General features: G+C 40.3%; 2 protein-coding genes across 2 annotated transcripts; one reads left to right on the forward strand and one right to left on the reverse strand.

Moving 5' to 3' along the window:
- The first annotated feature begins 1,351 nt into the window (after positions 1-1,351).
- Positions 1,352-17,505, forward strand: LOC135339439 (sacsin-like). Its single transcript, XM_064535536.1, has 4 exons — positions 1,352-1,706; positions 1,884-1,993; positions 3,038-3,296; positions 4,201-17,505. The coding sequence occupies exons 2-4, from the start codon at positions 1,895-1,897 to the stop codon at positions 17,265-17,267; spliced, it is 13,425 nt and encodes a 4,474-aa protein (XP_064391606.1). The 5' UTR covers positions 1,352-1,706; positions 1,884-1,894; the 3' UTR covers positions 17,268-17,505.
- On the reverse strand, positions 17,277-19,214 carry LOC135339454 (cyclin-C-like). The gene is made up of 2 exons (XM_064535557.1): positions 18,564-19,214; positions 17,277-17,840 (listed from the first exon to the last, which is right to left on the reverse strand). Exons 1-2 carry the CDS (start codon positions 19,124-19,126, stop codon positions 17,549-17,551), a joined length of 855 nt encoding a protein of 284 aa, XP_064391627.1. The 5' UTR covers positions 19,127-19,214; the 3' UTR covers positions 17,277-17,548.
- Between the last annotated feature and the right edge of the window lie 38 nt (positions 19,215-19,252).

Here is a 19,252-nt window from a genome sequence, read left to right on the forward strand (position 1 = left end):
GTGGTTATTTTAATTAACAGGAAATGGGGTTTTACAGGAAGTGATGTCACAATAATGAATAATGATAACCTCCCTCCCTCACTAGTGGTAAGGTGATTTCCAAACCAGAAACAAGACATTGACAAACACTGGCCTAATATGTAGACAAACTCCACTTAAAAAAATACATACCGTAAAATTTACTTTACTAGAGATGTCAGACCGGAAGTAGTGCGTGGGCGTATTTTAAAAAACGGGACCAGAAAGTGAGTGAACAAGAAGGGCTTTCCGCAAGCCCTGGAAGAGTCTAGCAAACAACAGCTGTTCCCAGGGGTAAAAAATAGCGTAGAATTTGATTTTTATAACAGTTTTTTATGATTTTAGCATTTGATGCTTGTTTTGTGTGTGATTTTTTCTCAAAGGTGATCATCATTTTGGCAACCAAACATGAAAATGAACAAAAACACAAGTGAGCATGTCTTTCATCTCTAACTCTCTCCAGATTATGCAAAAAGTTGCTACAATAAGCTTTTATTTCTTGCGGAATCACATATTGCATGGATAGATGGGTGGAGCTGAGAATAGAAATGCTGTAAAATCAAGCCAAGTGTACCAATAGCTGTATTTATTTCTTAGAAGTTCTTAGAAGTTACTGAAAGTAATTATTGAAGCAATCTGAAAGCCTCTGTTGAAAAGAAACAAGAAAGATTGGAGAGAATTCCAGGGACAACAATGTAATCTACCAAAACTATTAAATTGCAAGAACTGATTCAATTTGCACACAAAAAAAGACAAGAGTAATCTACTGTATTAATTAGAAGCTGTCAACAGAGTTGTATATCATAGATTTATAGTTGTATAGCCTTAAATTTACATCACACTAAAAAACGAATTATTTAGACCAAATGAAATTGACAGAAAAGTTGCTTATAAAGATCAAGAAACAGATAGCGTAAGGTGGACATTGATGAGAGTTCTGAAACATGATACAATAATATACTGAAAAGATAGCATGGTTACTTTAAATCCAAAAGAACTCTCTGAAGCAGGAGACATCATACTATTATAGGGACATCATAAAGATATACATTACAGAAACATTATAAACTTCATAAAATAGATATCAAATGGTTACAATGTTAACTCCTGAGTCCTGAGTGTCCATTTCATACTTTTTCTTTTTTAAAAGAGAATAGACCAGATATGCTAACTTTAAGATCATTTCCGGTATTAACAACAAATTTCATAAGTCCCGCCCAAGTACATTAAAATGTAGTAAATTTTTGTACGAATTTTTCCCTGGCTAATGTTCTTCAAAACGCTGTATCTCTGCATTCGCTTGACCAAATCCAGTGCAGTAAAGTTTTTCTGGTTTGCCTAGAGTGTTCAAAAGAGATAGTAATACATAGGAGTTAGAAATAGCAAAAATGAAAATCGGTCTGACATCGCTAACTTTACATTGTATTGCATGATTGGTCACAGTAATTATATTCATGGCATGCTGTAGTATCACATGAACTGTTTGTTTCTCAGAATAAGATTTTCATTTTTGGCATGCACTTGATATAATTAGGTCTATTTTTAGTACAAAGTCTGTATTCCTTACAAGAGTATAGAGTGTATTGTCTCCTAGCTGCACATAGATCTGTTATAGCTGTTAGGATCCAGCTGAACTACATACCCAGATTTATTCTTACTGCTAGACTAGTAGATTTATCATGAATCAGGTGAGTTTGTAGTTCCCTACATGTGTATTATTTTATCAATACGTATAGATCTATAGTTGTTTATATCCACTGTGTGGTGTAGTTGCATACGGGTTTTCTATATTTAGTCTATAATTATACTGCCATGGGAACCATAATTATAGAGTCTATAAGATCATCCCCACTATACTTTTATAGCTCACTTCGGCATGATGGCTGGGTCAGAGCAGTTTGGACAGAGGAGGCCTCCCCTGTCTGTTACCATAAGGGGTATTCTTGAGAGGTACCCTGATGGACAAATCTTCAAGGTGCAGGATATAGTTGTGTATTATTATATCTCATAATTATTAGGGGGACAATGAAACTACTTGATTCTCAGGGCCCATACATCCGCTTTGTTTTTGACACCGCTTGCTTCTTATTTTTATTGCAATGGACTGTAAAGATCGTCTAATAATCAAGTTTTGGTATTTTTTATGCAGTAAATTAATGTTGTGACCGTTTTTTGCATGCTGAATGCCAAGAATTTAAAGAAGGATTCTTGATGAAAGGGGCCTGAAAACCATGCAATTTACTTTGTCTGGCCCAGCTTGTAATTATTAAGTTACCTAGCTGTTTCAGCCCTAATTCTTACTGTATGTACCGTATATGCTCGATCAGAGGCCGCTCTTGTATAAAGGCCGCACTCAAATAGTATAGCCTCCCTTGCTAGCAAAATAAAACATTTAGTAGCCGCTCTCAAATAGTAGCCTCAGTGAACTTTGACTCTAGCATTTCTGCACGTGGCAGCCAAAAAAATTATTACTACACTGTAGTACATGTACACTAGCAGCTAGCTACATGTACGTAGCTATGAGTAGCAGCTTGTTAGGCTTCACAAAGACTTTCTCATGGCAGAGTTCAAGTTTATGCAGGTGAAAACAACTTTTGATGACAAACTAAATTATCTGGAGCTAATAAACGCCGCTCTTGAACAGTGGCCCCTCTTGAATTGTAGCCTCCTCTTCCAGCAAAATGAAACATTTAGTAGCCGCGGCTCCTGATCAAGCATATACGGTATGTTGCCAAAATATGATTGTTGCATGTGGCTATATATGGAATCAATATCATCCCCCCCTGCAGCAAGAAGTACAATTAGTTTTTGTTTACACATTGTTGGACACAAACGTTACTGTGTGATGTGCAGTGTGTGCAGTGGTGCGATGCATTGTGCTCAGCAGCAGAACTGGGGCATTATAATTATAGTTCCACACTATATAATAGACCCAGAAAAATGTCTCACCCCTTTTCAAGCTATAATTCATTTATTCAGTGCTAGTAACATCTATAGATAGTATAATACTATTATGTAGGAGATAATCCAGAATGCTGATGATGCTGGAGCTAAGACTGTGTGGTTCTATGTTGATGAGAGGCAACACGGCATTGCCAACCTCCCTCACTCTGACCTGGCTAACTTCCAGGGACCAGCTTTAGTGGCTGCCAATGATGCATGCTTCACAAGCGATGACTGGAAGGGAATACAGAGCTTGCAGCAGAGTATCAAGGCCGAGGACCCTTTCAAAGTTGGAAGCTTTGGAATCGGATTCAACTCTGTGTACCATCTCACTGGTGAGTCAATTGATTTTTGATTTCAGTAATAGTATGTGCATGTTGAGCCAAATCAGACAACCATGTAGAGTTTTAGGCATCATTCAACTTTGGTTATTCTTAAATTTCAGAGGTGTGCTTATATTTAACTTAGCAAGCACATATAATAATTATGTAACCTAGCTAGCATGTCTTGTGTCTAGTAGGTGAAATAGGCATGCGTCAATGTATGCACAACAGCACGAATGATGCTTTCACTGAAGGGCAACAAGTTAAGCATATATGAGAGCATGCATCCATTTAGTCTCATGGCACTTAGGACAGTATATATAATTATTTATATCATACAGGATTTTAAAGTAGAGTGGGGTGAGTCACCAGAACATTTGCTAAAAATTTGTCAACTGTAATTTCAATACCTGTTAGTATGTAACCAGAACATTTTGCTAAAAAATGGTCAACTATACCTATTAGTATAATTATATGCGACCTGAGCACCCGGCCTCCTACTGATATTCCTAGAAACGCCACTGAATTTAGTTAGGGTTATACATAATAGGGTTGAGTTAAGCAAACAATGGTATCATACGATTCTAGCTAGTCATTCGCATTCAAATTTCAGAGCTGCTCATTGCATACTGGTGGGGGACATTACTTCAATCTCTTCACAATAATCAGGCAAATAGTCGAGTTGATTCACTTGGATTCTTTACTCACAGTTAACAAATTTTCCGCAAGCTTGTGCAAACATCATCAATTGCGAGTATATAGCTCACATGCAATTGACAGGATGTCATGTTACTTTGTGTACAGTTTTTGTGTAGAGCTAACATGCAGTAGTTCGACACGTACTCTTCTCTTCTGATTGCAGTGTGTTATAGGTACATTTTTTTTATTATAGCTTACCCCTATTCTCCCTTTTCAGACCTGCCAATAATTGTCAGTGGCAATCGATTAGCTTGTTTCGATCCCCAAGAACAAATATGGACCGGTAGTGCAGGCCAGGCATTCAATATAGCTAGCCTTATCAATCAGTCTTCTGATCTTGTTACCCCGCTCAATGGCTTAGCAGACTTTGATCCTAACTTGGCTCGTCATGGCAGGTACTCAAATACAATCTTCCGACTACCACTACGCTCAGCAGTATCTAATCTCTCTGACAATATTTACAGCACTCAAAAGCTTTGGGAGCTCCTCAATGCCCTCAGGAAGGAAGCAAAATACCTGCTTCTTTTTTTGAAATCAGTGTGTAAAATCAAAGTGATACACATCTCACCTTACGGTCGACACAGCATGTTATTCTGTGTAGAAATAGCTCCAGATAGTCTAGCCTTGGTTTGCTCTAAACGAGATCTTTTTAAGCAGCAACTCCAGCAAGCTCACATTCTAGAGCCATACTCTATTTCCAATATGATCATTTCTTTCACAGCCACTTTCTCGGTGGTTGTGACTGACAACAACTCTCAGGGTCATTTTGTTGACACGAGTAAGTGGATGATAGCTAACAGTGTTGGATCAGCAGACTCTACTGTACAAGCAGCTGCAGCCAAGCAGCATACATTTCCTTGGGTTGGCACAGTGTTGGAGTTAGGTGGTAGTTCTGTTGGGGGTCGTATATTTTGTTTCCTTCCCATGCCTGTCGAGGCTCCATGTGGTCTACCGGTTCATGTCAACGGAACATTCGGGCTCAATGACGACAGGCGTACTCTAAAATGGCCAGGAATTGAAAGAAGGAACGATCCCACAGCAAATTGGAACAAGATTCTTGTTAGTCAACTCCTCCCACCTTGTTATGCCATGTTACTCATGGAGGCTAAAAACTACATTTCTCGTGATCAGTTCTACAACGCCTGGCCTGATGTGAATGCTGTCAATAGCACACAGTTCTATGAGATTCTTCATCCTTTGTTTACTTTATTGCTTCAACAAGCAGTTTTTTGGACAGAAAACATTGAACTACATCAAGGAAGCTGGATTATCAAATCTCAAGCAACTTTCATTAATGAAGACGAAAGTGTTCTTCCCTCCTTTATGCAACAAGTGCTCAAAAACTGTTCCATCCAGCTAGTCTCTGTTCCTGCCAAAATATGGGTAGCACTGCGGTATGCTAAGGCTGGGGTCACAGAGGTGTCCCCTAGGCTAGCCCGCTCAAAGATTCGCTCTTACCCAAGAAGTTATGCTAGCACTGATCTGATCAGCAAAAGAGTGATTCTGACCTACTGTTTGTCTGACAGTTTGTACAGTGATCTTAGTGGATTGAATCTTCTTCCCCTAGCAAATGGTAATTTCACAACCTTTGATGCAGTAGGTCAGATTGTGTACCTTTGCTCAGATGATTGTCCACGATCCTTGCTCCCTAACTTGGACCACTTGCTTGTCGATACATCAGATGATACAAAACTTCAAGAAAGTCTTTGTTATGTGGCTGCTAGTCAACAAACAAAGCTTCGACTTCTTACTGAGAGAGACATTGCTAATCTTCTCTCACAAGCTCTCCCATCAAGCAGAAACAGTCTGGTGTCTATGCCCCAATCTAAGATTCCTTCTACTTGGCTTCAGACCTTCTGGGATTGGCTGCAGAAGAAAAATCTACAAAGTTTTGTCGGCCAGCTTCTGGTTCCTTGCTATATCTCCACATCCAGCTCAAAACGAAACTTTCACCTTTCTCCCCTTAAATATACACAGGCTGTGATTTTTGTCAACAAGTATTCATCTTGCTCAGGCAATTTGCTCTCTGCTATCTACAAAATGAATATCAGAGTTTGCCTGCAAAGTGAATTTAGCTATGTACATCACAGGCAACTATTAGCACATGTAAGGCAGCTCGACACAAACAACTTATTGGATGCCATAGCTGCACCATGGTCAAATTACGAAGGAGTTGTCTTCTCGTCCCAGGAAGCAAATAGTATGAGAGAGTTTCTCGTACTTAGTGCATATACTCCTTCTATGTCAAGAGAGAATATTTTAAGGAACATTTGCATATTCTCATCTGCACCAAACTCATCCGAAAACCTGTTTTCTATTAACACAGCAGAATCGAAATCGGTAACGAGACAAGTAATAGGAGAACCTGACAAATGTGCTTTCAATATTGCCAACCTGCCTTCAAACCTCATAATTTTATCCCGAAAGAACCATTATCAGCTACAATTGTTACGCTCCCTAGGTATTCCATTTGTTTCTGATGTCAGACTTCTTGTCAATCATGTGTTTCCACTCATTAAAAGTAGGGCTGTCCCTGACCATCTCATCGACAAACTAATGCCTGAAGTGTTGGATATGTTCCAAGTCCTTAACTCCAGAGAACACAATATGGCCAGTCACCTTGAGAGTTTGAAATTTGTGAAGACATATAATGGGCGAAAGAGTCCTTCAGAACTCTTCACTCCTTTTGATGATGATATTGTGGGTTTGTATAGTGGAGAAAATGTATTTCCAAAGGCTCCTTACAACACATATGAGCGAGTTCTAACTTTACGAAGCTGTGGTCTCAGTGTCACAGTTACCCCACAACAAGTCCTTGACATTATCTACTCCATAAGTTGTTCTTGCAGTTCATATCCACAACGTGTTGACAGCTTGAAGCTGAACAGGGCAAGAGCAGTGCTCAAGTACATAAGTACACCTACATTTTACAATCAAACTGGTGGACAGTATGTAGTAGCCAACGATGAGTATCAATATTATATTTTCTCAACTGCTCTCAACCATCTAGCTACCAGTCGGAGCTGGCTTCCAATTTACAGCAATAAGCCTTTAGGCTATCCTGACGAAATTTCATGGAAAGGACACCTCCTCAATTCACATTTTATCTCTCTGAGCAACTCAATAGTTTTATCACCCTTGATGGAAAGTACTCTTCCCTGCCTAGTAGGCTCACAGGTCTATATTGTGTCACCTTTTGTCGCCGATTATATTGCTAATATACTACCGACGGACTCTAGCAGTCTTTCACACTATGTGGTGGCTCACTATAAAGAGATACTCACACACAAGAATAAACTCTCCCTGGATGATATAAACTCGCTTGTTATGCAAGTGTATGCGTACATGAATAGTCAAGGTGTCTCCTATCTTGCCTTGTTGTACTCGATTACAGAATGGATATACATCAAGAAAAAGAGGAGGTTTGTAGCTCCAGCTGTAGTAGCATTAGAGCATAACTCTGCATTCAAACGTGACCTTGAGCCGTACATTTACGTTCTACCCGACACCCTATCACAATACACCACACTCTTTGGCTCAGCTTCCAGAGTCGCGAAAACTATTAGTACAGCTCAGATAGTATCTGTTCTCAAATTCATCAGAAATGATGTACAACCTAATGATCACCAAACAAATGCTCCAGAAGCCTGGAATACGGTCATGGGCATTCTAAACTGGCTTACAAGCAATGGAAACCGGAGCGTTCCCGATAACGTTAGGCCAGAAGATGTCCTTGTACCAGTAGAAACACAGTTTGCATGGCCCAAGCTAGTTCAAGCTACAGATGTAGTGTACACAGACAGTGAATTCCTGAAGGATTGCCTGCAATCATCTGAAGAAAAGCATTCCTACCAATTTGTGCATAACCACATTTCTGGTAGCCTCGCACATTACCTCGGTGCAGCCCCATTGTCAGAGCACTTGGACATTTCTGAGGACATGTTTGAAGATGCTGGTCAGCACGAACCACTTACCACTCGATTGAAGAATATCCTCCGAGACTACAAAGACGGACTCACTATTATCAAGGAGCTGCTGCAGAATGCTGACGATGCAGAGGCTACTGAAGTGAATATTTGCTATGATGCTAGGCAGCATGAAATAAATCCTAAGAAACTGTTCTTCTCAGGAATGGGTGAAGTTCACGGTCCTGCTCTTATCGTTCACAACGATCAAACTTTCACTGATGATGACTTTATGAATATAACTAAGCTAGCTGCTGCAACCAAGCATGACAAGGCCCTCAAGATTGGAAAATTTGGAATTGGATTTTGCTCCGTGTACCACATGACAGATGCTCCATCCTTCATTAGTCGAGATCGCTTGTACATATTTGATCCCACTCTTTCTTACTTGAAGAAAGAAGTGAAAAATCCTGGCCAGCCTGGAAAGAAAACCAAGTTTACACACAGGCTTATATCTGGCTCAAAGCAGTTAGACCCATACATAGGTCTGTTTGGATTCGAAAGAACACAAAATTACAAAGGTACAATGTTCAGATTACCTTTCCGCACAAATGGCAGTGTGCTTAGTGGGACCTGCTACACTGAAGAGACTGTACGAGAGCTTGTGTCAGCCATTAAAGAAAATAGCTCCAGCTTACTTCTGTTTCTGCAGCATGTGAAAACAATCACAGTCCAGCGAATAGATCCTGGTCAGACTGCTCCTGTAGTCCTGTTAAAAATATGCCGCGATAGTGAGGTTCACCTCCCTATTTCTCTACCTCCTGGAGTTGAAATTCGAAATTTGTCTTGTGTTGAGCCACAAGCTGCAAGTGAGAACTGTCATTGGCTGCTTTCCCAAGCCATTGAAAGAGATCACCAACAACGGTACTACACTGCCACAGTTGCTTGTCCGCTAGGCAATTATGGTAACTACAGCGTGGACGCATGTTTCCAAGGAGAGATATTTTGTTTCCTACCGCTCTCTCAAAAGACAGGGCTACCAGTACACATCAGTAGTAACTTTGCTGTGATCCACAATCGTCGAGGCATCTGGACTTCTGACGAAGCCACGTCACAGACTAGTAGAGAAGTCACATGGAATATCACTCTAATGCAAGGGGTCATTCCAAGAGCTTATCATACACTTTTGATGGCATTGAAAGAAATGAAAAATGACCAAATCCAGAGCTATGTTTTTCATGATTTGTGGCCACAAAATACAAACTTATTGCAGCGGAACCCATGGAAGTATATGGTAACACAACTGTATGTACTGATTTCGTCAGACCAACTATTCTACTCAGAATACTTTAAACAATGGTTTCATGTCAAACAAAGTAGATTTATTGCTCCTGGAATCTTGTGTCAATCATCAGAACAAACATCAACTCCTGAATGTGTTACTGGGGTGGTCAAGTATATAAACCAGCCAATTGTTGATCTACCCATCACATTCCATTCTTACTTCAATTTAAAAGAAGTTACAATTGATGAACCTGCTTTCACTGAACTCTTCTTTCAGAACTTAAGCTCTCTTGGGTCAATCCTCAGCACTCGCTCTGAGGTCATTCAGCACATGCTTGAGGTGTATGCAGCTGAGTATGATGATGGGTCAGAACGGAGCTACTCATTGGATGACTACTTCAAGAATTATGCCTCCATACCATGTACCCCTGACGGCAAAGTCCTCAGAAAGTGCAATGAAGTTGTTGACTGTGATGCTGACTTTTCCCCCCTGTACGATAAATCTGAGAGCTATTTTCCTATTGACAAACTATCGGAAAGGCATCTTTCTGTTACAGCATTGCATGAGCTTGGCATGATTAGTGAAGCTATTCCGTACGATATGCTAGTGGAGCGTGCGCGTAGTATTCCAGCTCTGTATTTATCCAATAAAACAAAGGCTTTGAAGCGTGCACAACTAATTCTGTCATCATGTACCAAAGTTGAGAGTTTCGAAGTTTTACCACCTATAAAACGAAAAAAAGCTAAATCTCGAAACGTGTCGTACCAGACAGCCATCAGTGGGGAACTATCCTCCATTCCATTTTTACCAGTGCTCCCAAAACCGACAGGATATATTCTTCCATGGAAGGGAGATGGACATGAACTAATGTGTGGTGAAGACTTGATGATCGTACGTACTAATGGGTATAGAGAAGGTACTGGTATTAATCTAAGTATCGCTGGGTCCCAAATTGCATTCGTGAATGAAGCTTTTGTTACAGATGGAGGCTGTGGGTTTATCACCCAAAGCAGTCTGCCTATGTTGAGGTTACGGCAGTCACCTTCAATGGATGAAGCTATCGCACAACTTGCTGAAATTCAACAAGTGTTTGAAACACAACCCGTTACCGAACATTTAGTGAAAACCATTGATAAAATGTGCCACCAAGTGTATGGTTTCCTTGACAAACAACTTGAACTTGAGACAACATGTAAATCAGAAGACAGTACTCAGAAGAGTGTTCAGCACTTGCCAATAGAATCTGTATGGACTGGTATGCGGTTTGTCAGCAAAGAGGTTGTTGGAAGCGACTGGAGTGTAGACGGTCCTTATCTGTACAAATTGCCAGCAAGTCTATCATCTAAAATATATTTGATAGAATCTTTGCAGTTAAAGAAACAGTTTTGCCTGAAAGATATTGAGATAACTCTTATAGCGATGAAGAGAGACTTCCAAGACGAACCAGTGAATGAGCGATGTCAAACTGTGCTATATTCTATTGTCACTTTACTTCACCAAGTCGAACTAAATATAGCAGCCACCCCCACACTTATGCTTCCTGATGAAATGTTTGTTCTGCACGAGTCAAACAAACTGGCCTATAATGACGTAGACTGGGCACCGAAGGACCCAAAACACACTTACGTACATGACATCATCCCACCAACCCTAGCAAAGAAACTAGGTGTGGAGCCAACGAGAAGTAAAATACTTGAGAAATTTGTGAGCTCTTCTAATCAATTTCAGAGTATTGAATTCGGTCAGCATGAAGAGTTAACTCACAGGATTCAAAACATCATAAGAGACTATCCGTTTGATATCACAATCCTTAAAGAACTACTTCAGAACACAGATGATGCCAAAGCAACTAAAATGTATATCATTATGGACATGCGGACACATGGAAATCAAGGAATAATTTCAAAGAATTGGGGTAAGCTTCAAGGCCCAGCTCTCTTGGTTTGGAACAATAGTGTCTTTGCAGAGAAGGACTTGGTGGGCCTACAGAAATTGGGGCTAGGTAGTAAACGCACAGACTATGAAAGCATTGGTCAGTATGGCATCGGTTTCAATGTTGTTTACCACCTCACTGATTGCCCTAGCTTCATCACTGGAGGAGAAACAATGTGTGTACTGGATCCACACTGTGAGTATGTTCATGAAGCACATGTACTTTATCCAGGGAGAAGATTTGAAGGTTTGAGTAAGGGATTCTGGAAATCATTTCCTGATATGAGCTCCGCTTATCTGCAGTCTGGCCTTGAAAATTGCCCTCTTGAGCTTAGTGGTGGCTCTTTATTTCGATTTCCATTAAGACACACAAAACAACATTTGCTAGATTCGAAAATTATCCCCAGAGACAACTACGGAATTCCCATTGATGATCCTATAACATCTAAAAGCATGCTCGAAAGGCTTAAAGAATGGGCACCTAGTATGAAAGAAGCAATGCTGTTTATTAATAACGTTACGGAGCTGAAATTCATGGTTATAGCAGAAAATGGGAAAACTATAGATGTCATGAAAAGGTATTGCACTAAAGTTGAAGACTCAGCACAAGAGAGTCGTCTAGAGCTTCACAAAGCAATGTCAGATTTCGGCAAGAAGAAGGGAAACAAATCTCTTGTTATCAGATACCCATTAACCATCAGTGAAATACATTGCTCATCTGGAAAAGAAGCTAGAACTGATGAAAAGTGGTTAATACAACAGGGGTTGGGAGATATAGAGAACGAAGAACAGACATGGAGTTTTATTGACACAATCAAGCCGAGGCACGGGATTGCAGCTCCAATATCATTGCTACAGCCTCCCAAAATGTCATTCACTCAAGTTTTCCGGAGGACTACACCTCCAAGCGAGGAATCTTTGAAGGGCAAAGTTTTTTGTTCTTTGCCTCTACCAGTTACTTCAAACCTTCCTGTCCATATTAATGGAAATTTTATTCTTAACTCAACACGTAGAAACTTGTGGACTTCTACAGAGGAGGAGAGAGAAGACGATCGGTCTGTATGGAACAATCGACTGTTTCAAGCCATATCCTCTTCGTATGCAAACCTTCTCGAGCATTCTCAGTCATTTTATGTATCCATTGAACCATACAAGGAATGGTACACAGCAAACCATGATATCAGGAGGTACTACAATATCTATCCAGCTGCATCTAAAATTGGTAAACCATTCACCAAGGTAGCAAAGAGCGTCTATAAGAAACTTGTTGCCCACAACGTTAACATTTTGGCTGTCGTAGAATGTGATGTACATCTTGTACCAGGATTACAAAGCAGTGAAGCTAAACAATTGAAAGTGATTTGGCATCCCTATAAAAGCAGTAATCCATCTACCCAAGTGTATTTTTGGTCTACTATTGGCATTGATGATAAATGCACAAGGAGGGAAGTAAAGGTAATTCTCGAAAACATGGGCATGAAGCTGACAGCTGTGAGCAAGTTTATTCAATCTCAGCTCAACCGACCCATTAAAAACAGTGGTGACAAGATCCCAAGCATCAACCCAGAAACTGTATTTGAGTACTACTCAAACTTTTGCTCTCAAGCAAGCAATACAGGACAGTTCCCATGTCAAATCAGTGACACTGTTTTTGGAGATGTGTTTACATTCAAACTGTTCACTGAATACCTCCTGCGTGCAATAAAGACTAGCACTCCAGTTGCCGAAGTATCACTTGACATCAATACTGCAGAGATTATAACCAGTCCTACTGAGCCTTTAGAATACCTCCTGCATGCAAAAGATACAGTTGCCGTTACGTCACCCGGCATTAATACGGCAGAGGTTATAACTAGTCCTCCTGAGTCATTAGAAGACCACCACCTCCTGAATGCAAAAAAGACTAGCACTATAACTCCCGATGTATCACCCGACATCAATACGACAGAGATTGTAACTATTCCTACTGATCCCTTAAAATTCTCAAAGGAACCATTTGGTCATCCACTTCTTTTAACTGCCGATGGCCTTCTGAGGAGATTCCATCAAAATGAAAAAGTTGTTAACTCCAACTTTTCCAATCTTTTCCCTAATAGTTTAGACTGTTTTCTGCACCCTGAAATGACAAAAGTTGCGTACAGCATCAGGTATTTCGTTGAATGTGAGCCCTTATCAGACGATGCTTACAGTTGTATCTTTTTTGACAGGGTTTTAACCAAAAACTTAACTGGATGCTTCAAAACAAATCGAATATCTCAGCTTCCCCCAAGTCTGGCAAAAGAACAGTTAGTCAGTTACTGGAATTGCTTTTCAGAGGATCCAGTTTTCAGTTTCAATATGCCTCACTTGTTGAAGGAATGGGCTCTTCTTCCAAGTACCGCAGGCAGTATACATTCCTACAGTGACACTCTCGCACCAATTTTTCCCATTAATATGGAGGAGGAGGAGGATGGTAAATATCTTAAAATTTACCAGGTCCTGCAACACGTTGGCATACCATTTCTAGACACACAAATTGTTGGCTCTGCTCTCCTGTCATGCCCAACTGTGTCAGACATTCCAGCTATTCTGAAGATATTGTTCCAATTAAATCAAGAAATAGACTTATCTGCTGTCCTTGACAAAAAGATGATCAGTATTATCATATCGTACCTCAAGATCGTTAACCTCAGAGCTTCCCTTGACAGTGCTAGCCACATAAGGTCTCTTCCTCTATTTGAGTGTGTTGATGGCATTTTCAGATCATTACAAGATAAAAATGCCTATTTATGGCCCAGCAATGCTTGTAAAGCGGGTTATTCTGAATGGAACAAATTCGCTCCAAATGCTATCTTCTTGTATGAATGTGGCACCTGGAGAGATATTGGCTCTCCGAAGGTCCTTAGAATATATACTTTAGCTGCAGAAGATCTTTATTGCAAGTTTATCTTTAAATTTTTCTATTACCTCAGCGAGATAGACAGGTATGAACATCTAAATCATATCAGAGTCACTTTATTCGACAAAAATGTTGTGTACAAAAACAGCAAATCCATGCACGAAAAGGAAAACATAGAAAGAGCCAAACAGTTTCTCCAAAAACTGACTTCACTCTGCTGTATTGGCACTGACAAGTTGCGGCCTGTTAGCAGTTACTGTAATCATGAGATTGACATATTTGTTACTTTCCACAAGCACTTTTCCTTTCTCCCTGAATACTTCAAGGGTTCTCCAGCATGGACTGAATGGCTAGATTTCTTCAAGGAACTAGGATTAAGGCACACTGTCAGTCACACTGAATTTCTCAAGTTCTGCAAAGAAACTGCTAGAGGAAGTCACGAGGATATTGAAATAACTTCGACAGTTCTCTTTGAATATCTATTATCGGACAGCGCTAAGAAGGCAGAATGGCATTTTGAAGAATATTTTCTACACCAAGTAGCAGATATACCATTTGTGCCTACACAACTCCTTCCAGAAGTGACATGGATCAGAAGTGCACAATGTGGGTCAAACAACATAGTGGTGAACAGGCGCATGTGCTCCCTTGCCAAACTCAATGAAGCTGCCATTACAGACTGTCCCATTCTCTTGTGGACCGTAAAGCCGATAGTAAAACTTCCTAAAAACTGGAGGCCGTTGATTTTTTATGAGCACCGCCTGTTAGCAGATCAATTAGGTATTTCATATGAGCTTGACATTTCTCGTGTGATTGAAAACATACGAAATATTTGTGCTTTGAAGAAATTCAGCAACTTTCAAAATTTTGATCATTATCCAGATTCTAACATACCCACTTCTGATAAAGCTGTGTCACTTATGACAGTGATGGTGGAAAACCTGACATTTTTACATAGGAAAGTACGTCAAGTTAGCAATGCTCACATACAGTTATTGAGGGGTATGCATTGCATTCCAGTGTATAGCACATTTGAGAAGACACACAAGAATCACATAGTGCTTGTGGAGCCATTCAGTGTCTTGCATTGTGATGAACTTTTAACCGACAACTATTATCCGTTTCTTCACAACCTTCCTGAGCAGTTAGGTTTTATAAGCTTCTTTCTGCAGCAGATTGGAGTAGAATCTTCGATCGGTTATAAGCACGTTCAGTTTGTCCTTCAGAAGGCCTACAAACTTTCCGCTGGGCAGGTACTTGAACAGAAAACAAGGACATGTGTTTTTGCAATAGTAGGGGAGCTCATCAATTTGTTAAGGGTTCAATCACCCAATGGTCAGTTTGACATAATTGGAGAGACCCTCTCTCCTCTGTACCTGCCTAGTGATAACATGACACTAGTCCTCTCAACACAATTGCTGTATGCTGATGAAAATTTCATGGGCAGAATTCATCTTGAGGAAACCCAGTATTCCCTTCTAAAGATTAGGGGAGAAGAAGGCAAGATCCAACTTTTTGAGAAAGATTTCTGTACAATGCTGCCAATGAAGGTTCGTCCTATTGGCTTATCAACGGTGTGTACCCAAACTGTTTTGCCAGAGTGTGAACCCATTGAACACATGAATGTTGGCAAAGCTTTGAATGGAACATTTGAAATGAAAAACTTTCTGCCACAGGCCATTTCTGCATGTGTTCAATACTACGCCAAGGCCAGGCAACCTTTGAAAAATGTAGAAGCTATTGCTAGGGAGTTTTTGACCAGCACTGAAATAAAAACCCTAAGCCATTTACGAATGGCTGTCACTTTTAAAGAGGACCAAAAATTACTCGGTAACCTGGACTCCAAGTTCTACTTAGAAACAACTGGAGGCATTATCGGTGGGTGCTTGTACCTAGACTCGCAGTTGACAAATAATTTTAAAGTCGTAAGAGTTTTGTGCAACCAACTGCTTGGGCTATTTAGAATGAAACTAAACGAGCAGCTAATTACTCCTGACCTGTACGATATCTTCATTCAGCTTTTAAGTGTCCAGAATCCACAAGAAGTTAAGGAAATTTTAGAGGACAATAGCATTCCTCTACCTGAAAAAGGAATGATGGATGACACCACTTTCAAATTAGGTAAAGAAGTTGCAGAGTGTTGGCATTATAGACTTGATCAAGCAGTTGAGAATATTTTCCATCCTGGAGAGATAGTGGGATATGAAATGATGGAGAGTTACATCGTTTATGTGCAGATTATGCACCCTACTATGCCTGAAGGGTGTGAAAGCTTTGATTCCGTCCCTCGAATCAGTATGAAGTACAAAATACTAACACACCCAGACGATGAGGAAGGAAAAGAAGTGGGTGTGCTTAAGCTCTACAAATTCCTCAGAGGTTTGAAGAAAGAGACGATTCTGGCAGAAGGAACAGATTTTGCACCGTATTGGGGTGAAACAAACACGATTTATGTGCAGCAGGAATTACAAGGCGAGAACCTTCACGAAATCAAAGATTCTCTACTACGTCAACTGGATGAGATATGGAAACTACCAAAAGAAGAGATAAAGAAAGCTATAAGACGTCTCTGTCTCAAGTGGCATCCCGATAAGAATCTGGATGACCCTGCTGTTGCTGAAGAGCTGTTCAAGTTCCTTAATTCTGAGATATCAAGGAGAGATGTGGACAAGAACTTTGATATACATTGGGACGATCTGAACAGAACCGCACAGCGACAAAGAGAAAGCTATACAAGGCAGCAAGAGTCATCTTCACAATCACAAGCAAGGGGAGGTGGAATCGGTAGACCTACTGACTGGAGTGGAGCTTCTGCAGAGACACCACAATTTAAAGAGGAAGATCTTCGGCCTGAAACAAATCCAGCTGAAGGAAGGCGCTGGTTAAAGCAAGCTGAGGCTAACTTTAAATCTCTTGTTGCATTGTTCACTGAAGCAATTCATGAGGAGAAGATATGTGCTGATGTCTGCTTTATGGCTCACCAAGTAGCAGAGAAAGCTCTCAAAGGAGGCAAGTTCTTCGTGTGTGGATTAGACCCTAACTCTCTTACGAATCACTACATTGGCCCCCACGCATGTGGTCTACAGTCTGAATGTCCTGAAGAGACTCACGGACTTGTCAATCACACCACCCCCTTGGAGAACTACTACCTCAATCCACGGTACCCCAATCGCTGGCCATCTGGTATTGTGCCAGCTGATATGTACAACTATGAGCACGCCAAGCAAGCTAAGGATCATGCCGAGGCTATATTGAGAATTATCAAGAACATTGTAGTCTACTAATATAAGTGTGTGTAACCAGAGGATTGTACCAATTGTATATAGTTGGCTATATTGAGAATTATCAAGAACATTGTATTATAATATAAGTGTGTGTGTAACCAGAGGATTGTACCAATTGTGTAGTTGGACTGTTCGACATTAATTTTATTTTTCAGTACAAGAGATCGATGTTTAGATACACGTATTGTAAATATACATGTATGTACCTATAATTATATAATAATTATAATTCTGCAATTGGGAATTGATTGCCAAAATGAGTAAAAGGAAGAATGAATAAGTCACTTATTAGATGGTGAGGGTGTGGAAACCTTAGATTTCACTCCGTCTGACGGTGAGGGGGATTTTGCCCGGGGAACTTTCTCGAGCAGCTCAGGCATGTCCTTGACTTCGTCATAACGTTTCCAAAGTTTGTACAAATCAAGAATTTGAGTAGTAATCTCAAGAATCTTCCCCATGTCTACGGATAGTTCGGCAAACCATCCTTTGACGTCTTTCTTGTTGACAACAGCTGCCATGTGAATTGCCGCAAGTGCTATCATGTAGGGAGGGTACATCAGGCACACATCACACCTGAAAGAGAGTATGGGCATGACACACACACACACATACATAACATGTGACACACACACATACGTAACATACAAACTCTGCGTGAGTGTCAGGCACACAATTGTGTACATATTTGAAATGACTTGAGAGCCAACCACTGTGTGTTAACCAACACAATGCTGACATACACGTAACATTAATTATATACATACATGTACACTTTTATGTGCTGGCCTGTTATGAAATAGTAATGGCAGGAGCAAATGAGGAGATGGTGCAGATTCTGTATCGTCCTGGCCTGCTATGTACCATTGCCATATAATTATGTCAAACCGCTAAGTGCTGCTAATTCACTATTATTAGGATCAAACGCGTTATCAGCCGCACAGGTAATGGGTTAGAGATAGTGAATACGCTCATAGTAAGACGCTCCATCTCCTCATGTGCTCCTGGTAATGTAATCGACATATATGTACTCTTTGGATGTTCATGTAACACAAATAATGTTATAATTATACAATTAATGGTCTTAAAAAAAGTTTGCAAATCTGATCTGGCATTTTATCATCAAATTACGAGGTCACGGATTTTAGGAGCTTTTCATTTTGGAATTAGGCTTTAATTATGAGCCGAGCAATTCATTTTCAGAGGTCTATAACTACATGTATAATGAAGCCTCTGCATTCTACACAAATGTACGTACGTTGGTTATGCAAGTTTCATGTGACAGTACAGTATACACACCTATATGTGTCGTTGACGATCCTCCAAGCTGTCGACAACAGGGTGTCCTGTTGTCCCATATCAGCCACGTAAAGGGTCAGAGGTCGGTAGGGATGGTACACAATCAAGCAACAATCCATCATTTCCAACAGAATAAACTCACACTCTTGGATGTTGTGTGCATTGTACGGAAAGGCGTCTAGCTTAAATATGGCCGCATACTTCTGCCGGAACACGTGTTTACATCTCATAATGATATTATGAGCAGGCACCATTCCACATTCTTCTACTTTTGAGGCCAAGTGGATGCATGTTGGGCATAGGAGCAAGGGGTTTATATCCTTGAGGGAGTGTCGGGAATAGAACCTTTTGTAGTACACAATTGCAGTTGAGATCACTTGTTGTCTCAGTTTTAACGGTTCAGCTCCTAGGCATTGAATGAAGTTAGCGAAAAATATGTGAACTTTTTGAAGATTTTCACTCGATTCAAGAAAAGTTAAGTCGTGCTGCTTTCCGATTTCAATCTCTTGCTTGTCCAACAGCCATTCTTGGTAGTGACTAGATTGCCAGAAGTTACCAGCCATCACTATAAAATCATGTGTATATATCTTGCTTGTTTTCCTACGGTGGTTGTTTTACAATTTCAAATTTTCTTATAGAATTCGGATTATTAGAATCAATAATTAAACCACAGGAATGTAATAACAACT

Source organism: Halichondria panicea, chromosome 8 (assembly GCF_963675165.1).
Source record: "Halichondria panicea chromosome 8, odHalPani1.1, whole genome shotgun sequence".
Classification (NCBI taxonomy): Eukaryota; Metazoa; Porifera; class Demospongiae; order Suberitida; family Halichondriidae; genus Halichondria; species Halichondria panicea.

What these genes read in the sequence shown, in the direction of transcription:
- LOC135339439 (XM_064535536.1), top strand. Translation starts at nt 1,895, where the DNA reads ATGATGGCTGGGTCAGAGCAGTTTGGACAGAGGAGGCCTCCCCTGTCT. An exon ending in CTGATGGACAAATCTTCAAG is followed by an intron (nt 1,994 to 3,037) that starts GTGCAGGATATA and finishes ACTATTATGTAG; the next exon opens with GAGATAATCCAGAATGCTGA. An exon ending in CTCTGTGTACCATCTCACTG is followed by an intron (nt 3,297 to 4,200) that starts GTGAGTCAATTG and finishes CTCCCTTTTCAG; the next exon opens with ACCTGCCAATAATTGTCAGT.
- LOC135339454 (XM_064535557.1), bottom strand. Translation starts at nt 19,126, where the DNA reads ATGGCTGGTAACTTCTGGCAATCTAGTCACTACCAAGAATGGCTGTTG. An exon ending in ATCGTCAACGACACATATAG is followed by an intron (nt 17,841 to 18,563) that starts GTGTGTATACTG and finishes ACTCTCTTTCAG; the next exon opens with GTGTGATGTGTGCCTGATGT.